Here is a 15,410-nt window from a genome sequence, read left to right as displayed (position 1 = left end):
GCTGCAATCCAATTTAGAACTCAATAAATATGGGCATGATGGGCTTTGGGAGGAAGGCAGGAAAAATAGCCAGGGCTGGAAGTCTAGAGAGAAAAACCCACAGAGTTTTAACTCCCCCTTCTTCCTCCTCTGCAGGCTCAAGACAAATAAGAATCGTCAGATTTACCACAGATGTCTGAAGCGCTTCTCCATTAGCAGGTTCCCTGATATTTACTAAAGTTGGGGGCTTACTGGAAAAAAAGTTATTTCCTAATTAATCATGAAATCATTTTCCCACAATCCAGGCATTTATATGGCTTCTCTCGTGTGGACTCTTTGATGTCGCTTAAGGCTTGAGCTCTTATTGAAGCTTTTCCCACAATCCAGGCATTTATATGGCTTCTGCCCTGTGTGGACTCTTTGATGCACAGAAAGGGCTGAGCTGCAACTGAAGCTTCTCCTACATTCCATGCATTTAAATGGCTTCTCCCCTGTGTGGACTCTTTGATGTCCCTTAAGGTTTGAGCTGCAACTGAAGCTTCTCCCACATTCCATGCATTTAAATGGCTTCTCCCCTGTGTGGACTCTTTGATGCACAGTAAGGGGTGAGCTGCAACTGAAGCTTTTCCCACATTCCATGCATTTAAATGGCTTCTCCCCTGTGTGGACTCTGTGATGCATAGTAAGGGTTGAGCTGCAAGTGAAGCTTCTCCCACATTCCATGCATTTATATGGCTTCTCCCCTGTGTGGATTATTTCATGTGATATAAGGTTCCGCCTACATGTGTAACTCTTCCCACATTCCAAGCATTTATACGGTGTGTCCCCTGTGTGGAGTCTTCTGTGTCCTTTAAGGCTTGAGCTCTGATTGAAGCTTCTCCCACAATCCAGACATTTATATGGTTTTTCCCCTGTGTGGATTCTTTCATGTGTTTTAAGGTAATGCTTGCAAGTGAAACTCTTCCCACATTCTAAGCATTTATACGGCTTCTCTCCTGTGTGGATTCTTAGGTGTATAGTCAGGTGTGAGCTCTGACTGAAGCCTTTTCCACACTCCTGGCATTGATAGGGTTTCTCTCCAGAATGGATTCTTCGGTGGGAACTAAGGTGTGCACTCTGACTAAAGCATTTCCCACATACCGTGCACTGGTATGGTTTCTCCCCTGAGTGTATTCTCAGGTGCGAAGTGAGGGATAAGCTCAAACGGAAGGTTTTCCCACACTTCAAACACACATACGGCTTCTCCTTTGTGTGGCTACTCATATGTGAAGTGAGGCATGAGCTTGAACGGAAGGTTTTCCCACACTTCAAGCACACATATGGCTTCTCCTTTGTGTGGATTCTCTGATGGTAAGTGAGGGCTGGCCTCCAACGGAAGGTTTTGCCACACTTCAAGCACACATATGGCTTCTCCTTTGTGTGGATTCTCTGATGGGAAGTGAGGGCTCCGCTCCAACGGAAGGTTTTCCCACACTTCAAGCACACATATGGCTTCTCCTTTGTGTGGACTCTCTGATGGGAAGTGAGTCTGTGTTTGTGTGTGAAGTTCTTTCCACACTCCAAGCATTTATAGGGTTTCTCTTTTGAGTGGATTCTCTGATCAGTAGATGTTGTGTTACCCCTGAACCTTTTCCTACACTCTGAGCATCGGCATGGTTTTTGGCCGGTGTGGGTTCTTTGATGGGAAGTAAGGCTTTCACTCAGACCAAAACTGTTCTCACACTCGGAGCTCTCAGATGGTTCCTCCCTCATATGGATTCTCTTATGAGAAGTGAGGCTGACGAGCCTACTGAACCCCTTACCACATTCAGAACATTTATAAGTTTCATACCATGTACGGATCCTCTGACGGGAAGAATAGTTGAATTCGCATCTCAATATTTCTCCACTTTCAGAAGGTTCATTCCTCCTCTTTGCCTTGTGATTCTTTTCTTGCACTGGCTTTTTGAGCAAGCTACTGGCCTGGAAAACTAAAGACTGACCCCCTGACTTCTCCCCTTTGTTTTTCTCCTGCCTTCTTGACTCTTCTTGATTCCCAGAAGGCTCTTCCTCCACTTCATGGCTGGTTGTTTCGAAAGACACCCCACATCGTTCACTGTAATTCTCGTCAACCATCCTGTTACCTGAAGAAGAAGAAGAGTTGGTTTTTATATGCCAACTTTATCTTTGAAGGAGAATCAAACCAACTTACAATCGCCTTCCCTCTCCTCCCCACAACAGACACCATGTGAAGTAGGTGGGGCTGAAAGAGTTCTGAGAGAACGGTGACTAGCCCAAGGTCACCCAGCAGGCTTCATATGTAAGAGTGGGAAAACCAACTCGGTTCACCAGATTAAAGTTTGTAGCTCAAGTAGAGGAGTGGGGATACAAATCCGGTACTCCAGTTTAGAGTCGATCTCTCTTAACCACTATACCACACTGGCTCTGATTCCACCTGGTGGAACAAAGCTTTCTCATTAGAAGGGGAAGTAAGTCTATAATCTGGAGTTATAACAGAGTTAACCTTTTTGCAAAGTGAATGCAGACCAAGTTATTTTCTCTATGTTAATTTGGTTTCTAAACTGGCCAAGGGACACAGGCAACTTTGACTCTCTGCATCCATGATTTTCATCTGAAGACTTCACTGCCTCCCTGTGGATATTCTGAACACTCCCCAACAGCTTTTGATACAACGGTTCAATAATATTTTAGTATAAAAGGTACAACGTATAATTAGAATAAAGGCTTTCATGGGAGTGGTTTCATTTGTTTCATTTTTTTATATGAACCTCTTATGGATAATGCAGAAGAGGACATTTTATCAGAGAATGAAGTTCAGCACCACAGAAGACACCACACGTAAGTATATGAGGGCAGAATTCTAGGACTTTAAGATAGTTAGGTGGATAGGGAACTGGTTGGAGAACTGCACCCAAAAAGTAGTCGTCAATGGCATTTCATCTGAATGAACTATCCAGTGGGGTGCCTCAGGGCTTGATTCTGGGCCTGGTACTTTTCAATATTTTTTATACATGATCTGGATGAGGGGGTGGAGAGATTACTCATTAAATTTACAAATCTGAACACACTGGAGAAGCGGGCAGATCAGAGCAAGATGTAATTCAACAAGGATACATGCAGAGTTCTCCATCTGGGTAACAAAAATGCACGCATACTGGCTGGGGAAAACACTTCTGAGTAGCAGTGTGTGCGAACAAGATCTTGGGGTATGGATGGACTGTATGCTAAATATGAGCAGCCCATGTGATGCAGCAGCAAAAAAAGCTACTCTGATCTTGGAGGGAATCAACAGAGGCATAACAGCCAAATTGCAACATGTCATTGTTCTGCTGTACACTGTATTGGTCAGGCCACACCTGGAGTACTGTGTGCAGTTATGAAGGCCTCAGTTCAAAACGGATGTGGACAGAATGGAGCAGGTGCAGAGCAGAGCGATGGGATTGATCAGGGGCCTGGAGACCAAGCCCTACGAGGAAAGGCTGAGGGACTTGGGAATGTTCAGACTGGAGAAGTTGAGCGGGGGCATGATTGCTCTCTTTGTGTATTTGGAGAAGAGAAGGTTGACGGGAGACATGAAAGCCGTGTTTAAATATTTGAAGGGATGTCATGTTGATGAGGGAACTAGCTTGTTCTCTGTTACTCCAGAGACTAGGACACAGAGTAATGGATTTAAACTAAGAGAAAAGCGATTCCACCTAAACATTAGGAAGAACTTTCTGACAGTGAGGGCTGTTCGATGGTGGAATGCACTGCCTCAGAGGGTGGTGGAGGTCTTTAAGCAGAGGCTGGATGGCCATCTGTCGGGAGTGCTTTGATTGTGGGAGGAGGGTTGGGGTAATGGGATGGTGGGGAGGTAGTTGTTAATTTCCTGCATTGTGCAGAGGGTTGGATTAGATGACCCTGGTGGTCCCTTCCAACTCTATGATTCTATGAAAGGCTGTCACATAGAGGAGAGCAGTGAGCTGTTCCGGTTGGCATTAGAGGATAGGTCTCACAACAATGGGTATAAATTAGGAGGGGGAAACAGCTGGATATTAGGAACCCTTCCGCCGCCGACCACCGTGGCAGCATGAAACTCGCGCCCCGAACGAAAGCGGCTGGGAGGAGGGGAATCCCCCCCTCCCGATCGATAGCCGCGGCTCCCTTTGAAGTAGAAGGGACGCTGAATCGAACGCCGGCTTGCGGCTCGCCCTAGACGCGCCCGCTGCTCTGGAAGCGGCGAGCGCCCGGGTGGGCTAGAGGAGGAGCTGGCGCCATTACTCATACGGAGTTCGGGAAGGCGGTGCAGAGGCATGGAACAACTTAAAGGTTTTTCTTTATGATTATCAAGCATTATTAACAAACAGCTCACGGGGGTGTTGGGTAGAAATAAAACAAGGAGAAGCAATCCGGTTCTTCTTTCTGTACTCTCTAACACCATCAACAAGGAACTTGGCTTTTTGCCAGGCTGTGGCGCACTCTGAATTTTTTTATCCAGCCATTGAAACAGTCTTTGGGAGATACAGAGCAGACTGGCAGATGTTGAGCTGGCAATAAAAAACTAACAGCACTTACTATGCGCTAACCTTTCTCCAGGATTGATTGGTTTACAAAAGGTTCCAGTGATGAGACTCTCTGATTTGATGGAGTAAACAATACAGCTACCCTCCCCACCTCTCTCCTGGATTACAAATACAGTTATTTTGAGTGCCTTGATGGGAGATAAAGAGGAAAAGAATAAGAAAGATCTAGAGAGACATCCCAAGACACTTATTAAAGAGCCCAAACAACTTCAGACTCAACCAATTTTACAAACTAAAAGGAGAACTTCTGTCACCAGCCCAGCTATTTCACCAGCCTCTTCCCCAGTAGCAGGACCTACTCTACTGGCAAAAGTGGCAAAAAAACCTGATGCCACTCTGAACTCATAACAAGAACTCCTAACTAAGACACTTCAGGAAGTAACATCAGTAAAAACTGAACTGGCTGAAGTTAAAAAAGATTTGGCAGAAGTAAAATTTGAAATGAAGCAAGATATGGATTCAGTTAAACAAGGCCTTAACCAGAACACTGCTGCCATCTCAGCGCTACAGGATTCTATTTCAGCTTTAACAGTAAAGCAAGACAAGTTGGATGCTAAACTCCAAAAACAATCCAAAGAAAATAAAGAAACTAGAAAAAAGGTTGACACTTTAGAACTGACACTGGAGGCAAATCTAGAACGGGACGAAAGACGAGATGATAATTCTGCAATGTTGGAATTAAAAATAAAAGAAAGCATGATTCGTATCCGTGGTCTTAAAGAGCGCTCGGAGGGCTCTGATCTGAAACAATATCTGAAAACAGTGTTGGCTGATTTTTTACAGGAGGAAGAAACAATTGTGGAAGGTATGATAATAACAGCTTATAGAGTCAACTCTGCTTTTGCAACTAGAAATAAAGTTCCTAGAGACTGCCTGGTACAATTTTTTTCCAGATCTCACCGGGATCTGATTCTGAACAAACATTACAACAATCCTTTGGCAATAGAAGGTACACCGGTGAGGTTAATGAAGGAGATTCCGGGAAGACTGCTGAGGAAAAGAAAAGATTTTGCAGAGTTTGTAACAAGGCTTAGACACAATGGAATACAACACAGATGGGAATATCCGCAAGGAGTTTCCTTCATATTCAAGGCAAAGAGGTTCAAAATTACTGATTCAGCTAAAATTGAACAGTTTCTGCGAAGATACGAAGGGGACTTAAGCAAACCGCCTCAACAACTTTCCAAGGAATTGGCTGAAAAGAAACTTACAGAAGAAGATAAGGCAGAAGAAGCTTCTGGAGGGAAGTCTTTGACGGAAGAAGAAGATACTGAATGAACTAAATAGCTTGATGAAATAAGGGAGATGGGGGGATTGGATGGGGGGAGGAGGGAGGGGGAGGGAGTACTATAAGTTCTAGGGGAAAATTTCTACAAAAGGGGGTTATTATCAGTTAAAATGATAAAAATTCTATCATGGAATGTTAATGGTCTAAATTCTCCAAATAAGAGGAGGAAAATATTTTATCATTTACAAAAAATTAAGGCTAATATTTTTTGTCTACAGGAAACACATATGATAGCAAAGGAGGTTGTAAGGTTGGAGCAAAATAAACTAGGTAAGCTATTTACTTCATGTAATGAAAAGAAAATTAATGGAATAGCTATATATGTTCCCTTAGTATTTGAACCGAGGATATTATATAAGATATGGATGGATTCTAATGGTGGAGATTACGTGTGGTTTTCAAAAGATAGTACTAGTTGGAATATATGCACCTAATAATAATCAGAAATTATTTTATAGGGATTTAGCATCAATATTGGCTGAGCTCGCGACTGAAAACATGATATGGATGGGAGATTTTAACGGGGTAATAGAACCACGATTAGATAGATCAACAATGAAAAAAAAGGGGAAGTTTGAAGGCAAATTACCTGGTATTTTTAATAATTTAACAAACCAATGGGAAATGTTTGATGCATGGAGATTGAAAAATGGTAACAAAAAGGGGTATACTTTTTACTCTTCAAGGCATAACTCTTACTCGAGAATAGATATGTTACGGTTATCTAAAGATGTTATAGGTAAATTAGAAGACTTAGAACTTTTACCCAAAGTGCTCTCTGATCATAATGCATTGCTATTTCAAATTAATATGGGAGTTAAGAGAAACAAACCTTGGATTGTGAATGAATATTTATTAAAAAATAAGAAGATAACAGACAAGGTGAAAATAGAAATACAACATTACTTTCAGGAAAACGCTGACAAAGGAACATCAGAAGAAATTGTTTGGGATGCAGGAAAAGCAGTAATCAGAGGTATATTAATACAGCAAAACTCGAGGTGGTATAGAGAGAGTGAAGGGAAAAAGAAAAAAATATTGGAGGAAATCAAACAGGCAGAATTACAGTTAAGGAAAGCTCAAAGTAAATCATTTAAACAAGAGCAGATAGATAAAATTAAAAGCTTACAACAACAATATGAAATTTTAATAACTGTGTCAAGAAGTTGAGGCCTCTCAATTTCTTGGAGTGTGTTATTTCTTTGGTTCAGGCCTGGGAGGCCTATGAATTTTGTGTTATTGGGATTTTAGACCAGAAAAATAAGTTTCCTTTTGAAAACTGCTTCTGTGGAGGGAGTAAGCCCCAGCTGGTGCTAGTTAACCTCTCCCCTTTTTGGAATGCAAGGCCGTGCATTGCCATGGTAATTAAATGGTCAGCCATCATGACAATGTCCAGGTGCAGGTAGTTCTGCAGGCTTCCTCACCTGAACACATCTCTGAGTGAGTCAGCAATTCTGACCAAGCGATTAATTAATAGCTAAGTGCTTGCGTTTTCTCAATTGGCCTCTATGAGCTCATGCCACTGAGAAAACGAATATAAGGACAAACCAACCCTTGAGAAAACTATGCACGCTTTGGGGTGCACAGCAGGAAGGCTGTGCTGGCTGCATCACAACCCATTTGATTTTGGCCCTACGGGGAAACTCTGGTCAACTTGACCTGCTTGGAGAAACCTTTTGGACAACCTTTTGAAACTCTTGAATGCTGGAAGCATCTTTGGAACTTGGTAACTATAAACCTGATGCAAGAAACCTTTGCCAATCCTTTTGAACCAAAAAGGCTTTTGAATGTATTAGCTAGTTATGCTAAATAGTTTATTATTTTCTTGCTTAACACTTCATGACTATTTCTTTCCTGTAAACCAGCTTGAATCTTATAAATAAATTGTTATCCTTTAAATGGCTTGTGTCTGTGATTTTGGGATTCCAAGCCTAATTCGAAGTGCCTTTGTGTGAGTGTAAAAACCACCTACCAAAAACCTAAGACATTTTAGGAGTGTAATCTTTCCCTGGCAGGCCTCTACCTTGCAGGGTAAGCGTTGCACTCAATTTTGGAGTGAGTTGGGAGAGGATTGCCCTTATCTTCCCCCTGGAGCTCAATCTTTTGAAAGGGCTGGTGGCAGCTACTCCTTGGACTTGGGGCGAAAGCCTGGAGTTCAAGGTTTTGTCTTTTGGAAAACTTTTGACCAAACCAAAGCAGCCTCCAACTGGTGGAGACAGGTTGGGGAGCTCTTTGACAAACTGTAGATATGGAAAAAAAATAATGTATAACAGACAAAAAAAAATTTGAGCACTCAAACAAACTAGGTAAAATGTTAGCTTGGCAACTTAAACATAAGGAGAAGAAAATGCCAATTGTGAGAATAAGAAAGAATGGTAAAATTATATTAGACAAACAAAAAATTACAGAAACTTTTTTAGATTATTATTTAAATCTCTACAATCAGGAAGTGGTTTCAGAAAAGGAAATAGAAAGATATTTACAACAATTTCAACGGGAAAAAATATCACAGGAATATAAAGATATGTTAGATGCTGAAATAACAGTAGAAGAATTAAAATCAGTTATAAACAAAAGTAAATTAAATAAAGCACCAGGAGAAGACGGATTTACAGCTTTTTATTATAAAGTTTTTGTAGATCAACTTTCACCATACCTATTGAGGGTAATGAATAATTGTTTGCAAGGAGGAACTATTCCAAGCACTTGGAAAAAAGCAAATATAGCTTTGATCCCAAAACCAAATTCTGATTTGATGGAAGCTAAAAATTATAGACCAATATCACTATTGAATAATGATTATAAACTTTTTGTAACAATTTTAGCAAACAGATTAAAGAAGATATTAAACATGACTATACATGAAGACCAAGCAGGATTCCTTCCAGGAAGACAGATTAGTCAAAACGTCAGAGTAGTTTTAGATCTTTTAGAATACGAGAATTCGATACTACACCCTTTGCAATGATATTTTTAGATGCTGAAAAAGCGTTTGATAATGTAAATTGGAAATTTATGAGAAAAGTATTGGAATATATGGATTTTGGGGGAAAATTTCAAAGGGTTATTGGAAATGTTTATACTTATCAAACTGCTAGGTTAATGATCAATGGGGAATTATCCTCACAATTTGAAATTCAAAAGGGCACCAGGCAAGGTTGTCCTCTTTCACCTTTGTTGTTTATTATTATATTAGAAGTATTGATGAGAAAAATTAGAAATAACGTAGAGATTGTAGGCTATAAGATAGGGAGAAATCATTATAAGGTTAAGGCATATGCAGATGATTTAGTTTGTTTTTTAACTAATCCTATTATGCAGATTGTTGAATGGAACAAGATGATTGAGGTTTATGGTAAACTTGCAAGTTTTAAAATAAATAAAAATAAAACTAAAATATTGGTTAAAAATATTACAGCTACGCAGCAGCAAGAACTGGCGAGAATTACTGGTTTTCAAGTTGAGCATAAAGTGAAATATTTGGGAATTTGGTTAACTTCGAATAACTTTAATTTATTTAAAAATAACTACGGAAAAATCTGGCAGCAAATAAATACTGACTTGAAGAACTGGGGAAAATTACCTTTTTCCTTATGGGGTAGAATATCGGTAATCAAAATGATGGTATTACCTAAGATGCTTTTTTTATTTCAAAATTTACCGATTATTAAAGGTTCCAAAAATTTTAAAATTTGGAAAAAAGACATATTGAAATTTTTGTGGGGAAAAGGAAAACATAGAATAGCGTATAATAATTTGATTCAAATAAGAGAAACAGGAGGATTAGGATTGCCAGATTTACAGACGTACTATGAAGCTTCTTGTTTCCTTTGGTTAAAGACATGGATTAAGTTGGATAATTGTCAAATATTGGAATTGGAAAGCTATAATCTTCGTTTTGGATGGCATGCATATTTATGTTATGAGAAGGAAAAGGTAAATAAGGATTTTAAAATTCATATTATCAGAATGGGATTATTTCTAGTTTGGAAAAAATATAAGATTTTAGAAAATAGAACTCCGGGATGGATTAACCCAACGGAGGCTTTCATGAGACGGGGAATACAATTAAACCTAGACATAGAGGTGTATAGAAATATTATTGATTGGAAGGAGAACAAGTGGGTTCTAAAAACTAGAGAAGAGTTAAATATAAAAGATTGGTTTGTATATTATAGGCTACAAGATATATTCAAACAAGATAACCAACTCGGATTTAATAAAAATAAATCCGAGTTAGAAAAAATATTAGATAAAGGAGATAAGGGAATGATAGGTAGACGGTATAAATTATTAGTTACACTTAATTTAGAACAAGAAAGGATCAAACCAGTAATGATTAAATGGATGAAGGATTTAGGAGTTAATATTGATTTGGATATATGGGAAAATTTATGGAAGAGGGAATTTAAATTTACAATAACCAATGAAATTAGAGAAAATTTGTATAAAATGTTTTATAGATGGCATATAACCCCAATCATGATCTCCAAGATGAATAATCAAGAAAAAGGAATATGTTGGAAATGTGGTGAAGATAGAGGAACATATATGTATGTATGGTGGACATGCAAAAAAATTTAAAAAAAATTGGAAAAAAATACTGAAAGAAACAAATAATTTGACTAATAGTAGAATAAAAAGGAAGCCATCATTTTGTTTGCTGGGTATTCCACCGAAAAATATTTCCCATCAGGATAGGATTATTTGTCAATATAGTTTTGCTGCTGCAAGAATTGTGATAGCTAAAGTATGGAAACAAGTGAATAAACCTTCAATAACTGACTGGAGAGAGAAACTGTGGTTGTATATGAGGATGGCAAGATTAACGGGATTTTTACATGGAAAAGATTTGGAAGAGTTTAAACAGACATGGTCTAAGGCCACCTCATATTGGGATAAGATGGCAAAAATGGATTTTACGATATTATATAGTGAGTTATAGAAAAAATGTATTAACAATTTTAATTTTAGATAATAGATAAATAAAACTACCCAGACACTTCTTCGGAAGTCAAGGTGGTGGGTCACTCTTTGGTGGGAAAGGGTATTAGTGGATATTTAGATCAATTAAGATTGTAATGATTATTAATTGTGTTACCCTTTCATAATTTCTTGTCTTTTTTCTTTTTAATGATGTTGTATTTTGATTTTTTCTTTTTTTTTCTTTTTAATTTTCAAATTCTTTGTTTGTAATTTTTTTTCTTTTTTTATATTGTATGTTTTGTTAAAATTTAATAAAAATTATTTTTTTAAAAAGATATTAGGAACCTTCTTTTTTTTACAATAAGAGTGGGTCAGCAGTGGAATGGGATGTCTAGCAAGGTGGCGCAGGGCCCCTTTCTGGCCATCTTCAAGCAGAGGCTGGACATATACTTGTCAGGGATGCTTTAGGCTGATTAAGCAGGGGGTTGGGCTAGATAGCCTGTAGAGCCCCTTCCACATCTATGATTCTATGAATTACACAGAGGCTGGTGCTGATCTTTACACTACTATATGGTTTGGGACCAACAAACCTGAATAGCTACCCACTGCATTATGAACCTACCTGACTATGATGTTCATCTTCAGAGGCTCTGTTTCAAGTGCCCTGCCTTCTGAGAGGAGGCGGTGGCAATCCAGGAAAGGGTCTTCTTGATTGTGGAACCAGAACTCTGAAACCCCCTTCCTAAAGGGATACTCCTGCCCCCTCCGATTACCATCTTCTGTGACGGGGTAAAGACTTTTTGGTTTTGTTTAACATTCCCTCAATGAGTCTTCCTTATTTGAGCTCTGGTTTCAATTGTTTTAATAATGTGTTTTTGCTCATTTTAATGGTTTTTAAGATGGAATCTCATTTAATACGGTTTAATTTTATAAATAAACCACAAATAAATAAACATAAAAATAAATTTGATAGCCGCTTTGGTGGCTATTACGAAGGGAAAAAGGTGGAGTACAAATTGTGTTAAATCAGTGGCATTTATTTAATAGTCACACAGAATTCCTGGAGCAAGGTTGCCTGGGGTTTTGTGACTCTTATCCATATGCTGATTACATTTTTTTTGAGCCTGTGGGACATTTGGAATCCTGACATGGTATGGTGGGCGCAGCAACAAAACGGCTGCCACAGGAGTCAGAGCCAGTCACAAAATGATCATGGCTTAACTTCAGTAACACCGCACGTCCAGCCAATACCTTTCCACTGGGCTCCCTGCTACCCCCACCCTTTTCGGTACTTTATGCTAGAATCCATTTGAGGGGGTGACCTGCCTGTCTATTCAGTCAAATCGGTAGAAATTGGTGCACCATCTTGAGATTTAAGAACATAAGAACATAAGAAAGGCCCTGCTGGATCAGACCAAGGCCCATCAAGTCCAGTTGTCTGTTCACACAGTGGCCAACCAGGTGCCTCTAGAAAGCCCCCAAAAAAGACGACTGCAGCAACACCATCCTGCCTGTGCTCCACTGCACACAAAATAATAGGCATGCTCCTCTGATACTAGAGGGAATAGGTATGCAGCATGACTAGTATCCATTCTAACTAATAGCCATGAATACCCCTCTTCTCCATGAATATGTCCACTCCCCTCTTAAAGCCCTCCAAGCTGGCAGCCATCACCACATCCTGGGGCAGGGAGTTCCACAATTTAACTATGCGTTGTGTGAAAAAATACTTCCTTTTATCTGTTTTGAATCTCTCACCCTCCAGCTTTAGCAGATGACCCTGTGTTCTAGTATTATGGGAGAGGGAGAAAAACGTCTCCCTGTCCACTCTCTCCAAACCATGCATAATTTTATAGACCTCTATCGTGTCTCCCCTCAGCCGCCTTCTTTCCAAGCTAAACAGCCCTAAGCGTCTTAACTGCTTCCCATAGGACAGTTGCTCTAGTCCCCTAATCATTTTGGTTGCTCTTTTCTGCACCTTCTCAAGCTCGGTAATATCCTTTTTTAGGTGTGGTGACCAGAACTGTACACAGTATTCCAAGTGTGGTCTCACCATCAATTTGTACAAAGGCAGTATGATATCAGTAGTTTGATTCTCTATTCCTCATCTAATTATGGCCAGCATGGAATTTGCCTTTTTTACAGAAGCCGCACACTGGGTTGACATCTTCATTGAGCTATCCACTACCACCCCAAGATCCCTTTCTTGGTCTGTCGCTGCCAGCACAGATCCCATCAGTGTATATGTGAAGTTGGGATTTTTTGCCCCAATATGCATCGCTTTACACTTACTCTCACTGAATTTCATTTGCCATTTTAATGCCCATTCTTCCAGTATGCAGAGATCCTTCTGGAGCTCTTCACAGTCCGATTTTGTTTTAACCACCCTAAATAATTTGGTGTCATCTGCAAACTTGGCTACTTCACTGTTTAACCCCAACACCAGGTCACAGATGAACAGGTTGAAAAGCTCCGGTCCCAACACAGATCCCTGAGGCACCCCACTGCTCACATCCCGCCATTGGGAGAACTGACCATTGATTCCTACTCTCTGCTTCCTATTTTTCAGCCAGCTCTCAATCCATAAGAGGACTTGTCCTCTTATCCCATGACTATGAAGTTTGCTTAGCAGTCTTTGGTGGGGGATTTTGTCAAAAGCTTTTTGGAAATCCAAATACACAATATCCACAGGCTCATTCCTGTCCACATGCTTACTGACGCTTTCAAAAAACTCCAATAGGTTAGTGAGGCAGGACCTACCCTTACAGAAGCCATGCTGGGTTTTGCCCAGCAGACCTTGCCCTTCTATATGCTTGACAATTCTATCTTTAATAATGCTTTCCACTAATTTACCCGGAACAGATGTTAAGCTAACTGGCCTGTAATTTCCTCGGTCCCCCCTGGAACCTTTTTTTATAAATGGGTGTTACATTGCTATTCTCCAGTCCTCTGGTACAGAAGCTGATTGAAGGGACATATTACATATCTTTGTTAGAAGTTCAGCAATTTCCCATTTGAGTTCTTGAAGAACTCTAGGATGAATACAGTCTGGTCCCTGTGACTTGTTAGTCTGCAGACATTCTAGGACTTCCTGCCTTGTTACCACTATTTGCCTCATTTCCTCATTTTCCCCTCTCCAAAATCTCTGTTCAGGAGAAGGAATCTGCCCTTTATCGTCAACAGTGAAGACAGAGGAGAAGAATTCATTTAGTTTTTCAGCAATCGCTTTATCCTCCCTTATAGTTCCTTTACTTCCATTGCCATCCAGTGGTCCAGCCGCTTCCCTAGCTGGTTTCCTACTCCTAATATACTTAAAGAATTTCTTATTGTTTGTTTTGATGTGTTTAGCAATATGCCCCTCAAAATCTTTTTTTGCATCACTAATTATCTGCTTGCATTTCCTTTGTGCAAGTTTGTGTTTGCTTTTGTTTGCCTCGTTTGAGCAAACCTTCCATTCTCTGAAGGAAGACTCTTTTTCTCTAATTGCTTCCTTCACCTTACCCGTTAGCCAGGGTGGTGACCTCTTGGACTTATTATTACCTTTCCTGACCTGCAGTATACAAGCTAGCTGAGCCTCTACTAATGTGGACTTGAGTAACCCCCAAGCCTTTTCAAGAGATTTAACCCTCCTAACTGTTCCTTTCAACTTCCTCTTTACCAGTTTTCTCATTTTAGAGAAGTTTCCTCTTTTAAAGTCAAAGGTAATTGTGTGAGATTTCCCAGCCACTTTCCCAGTTGCATATAAATTAAATTTGATGCCATTGTGATCACTATTACCAGCTGGCTCAACTACATCCACATCCCGCACTAAGTCACTTGCAACACCACAGAGTATTAAATCCAGGATCGCCTCCCCTCTGGTTGGGTCTATGACCAACTGTTCGAGGGCACAGTCATTTAGGATGTCTAAAAATTTTATCTCTTTGGCTTGACTGGAGCATACATTGATCCAATCAATATGAGGGAAGTGTAAGTCTCCCATTATTACTACTTTATTACCTTCATGCTTCCCTAATTTCATTCTCCATCTCAAGATCACCCTGAGTGTTCCCAGTACAAAATCTCCTTTGGGACCTGGAATCGTCACCCATAAGGATTCTGTGGACGAGTCTGCCCTTTTTATGGTCTCTAGCTTATTAGACACTATGCCTTCCTTGATATACATAGCAACACCCCCTCCAATACGCCCTTCCCTGTCATTTCTATACAGTTTGTAACCAGGGATGACTGTATCCCACCGGTTCTCTCCCCTCCACCAGGTTTCTGTAATGCTCACTATATTTATGTTTTCTCTTAAAACCATGCACTCTAATTCCCCCATTTTTGCTTGGAGGCTTCTAGCATTAGCATAGAAACACCTCCCCTCTGAGGGATATCCTTGGTACGAGAGGATATCTGTTCATCCACCAAGGAAGAGGTCCCTTCTAAGGTACCACATTCCCTACCTCAGTGACATGGCCTCCTTCCCCAAGGGCTCCATCATCCGTGACTGGCAGGTTGCCATCACCTTGGGACTGGGATGTGAATATTTCATCCCCGGAGTCCTTAGTCTCCTTTCTCTCTGCCTGCCTCAGCTCATCCAGTTGAGCTACCTTGGCCTCAAGGAAGCAAACTCACTTCCTGAGAGCCAGGAGCTCCCTGCACCGAGCACACAC

The 15,410-nt window shown here is 40.3% G+C and overlaps 1 protein-coding gene across 1 annotated transcript; it reads right to left on the bottom strand.

Annotated features, from left to right (window-relative positions):
• Positions 1-288: 288 nt before the first annotated feature.
• On the bottom strand, positions 289-1,242 carry LOC130481216 (zinc finger protein 383-like). The gene is made up of 2 exons (XM_056853971.1): positions 1,120-1,242; positions 289-1,035 (listed from the first exon to the last, which is right to left on the bottom strand). The coding sequence occupies exons 1-2, from the start codon at positions 1,240-1,242 to the stop codon at positions 289-291; spliced, it is 870 nt and encodes a 289-aa protein (XP_056709949.1).
• Positions 1,243-15,410: the final 14,168 nt, after the last annotated feature.

The sequence above is a fragment of the Euleptes europaea genome, chromosome 1, assembly GCF_029931775.1.
Source record: "Euleptes europaea isolate rEulEur1 chromosome 1, rEulEur1.hap1, whole genome shotgun sequence".
NCBI lineage: Eukaryota > Metazoa > Chordata > Lepidosauria > Squamata > Sphaerodactylidae > Euleptes > Euleptes europaea.
This window is presented reverse-complemented; position numbering and strand designations above follow the sequence as displayed.

What these genes read in the sequence shown, in the direction of transcription:
- LOC130481216 (XM_056853971.1), bottom strand. Translation starts at nt 1,242, where the DNA reads ATGAGTAGCCACACAAAGGAGAAGCCGTATGTGTGTTTGAAGTGTGGG. An exon ending in AGAAACCATACCAGTGCACG is followed by an intron (nt 1,036 to 1,119) that starts GTATGTGGGAAA and finishes TATCAATGCCAG; the next exon opens with GAGTGTGGAAAAGGCTTCAG.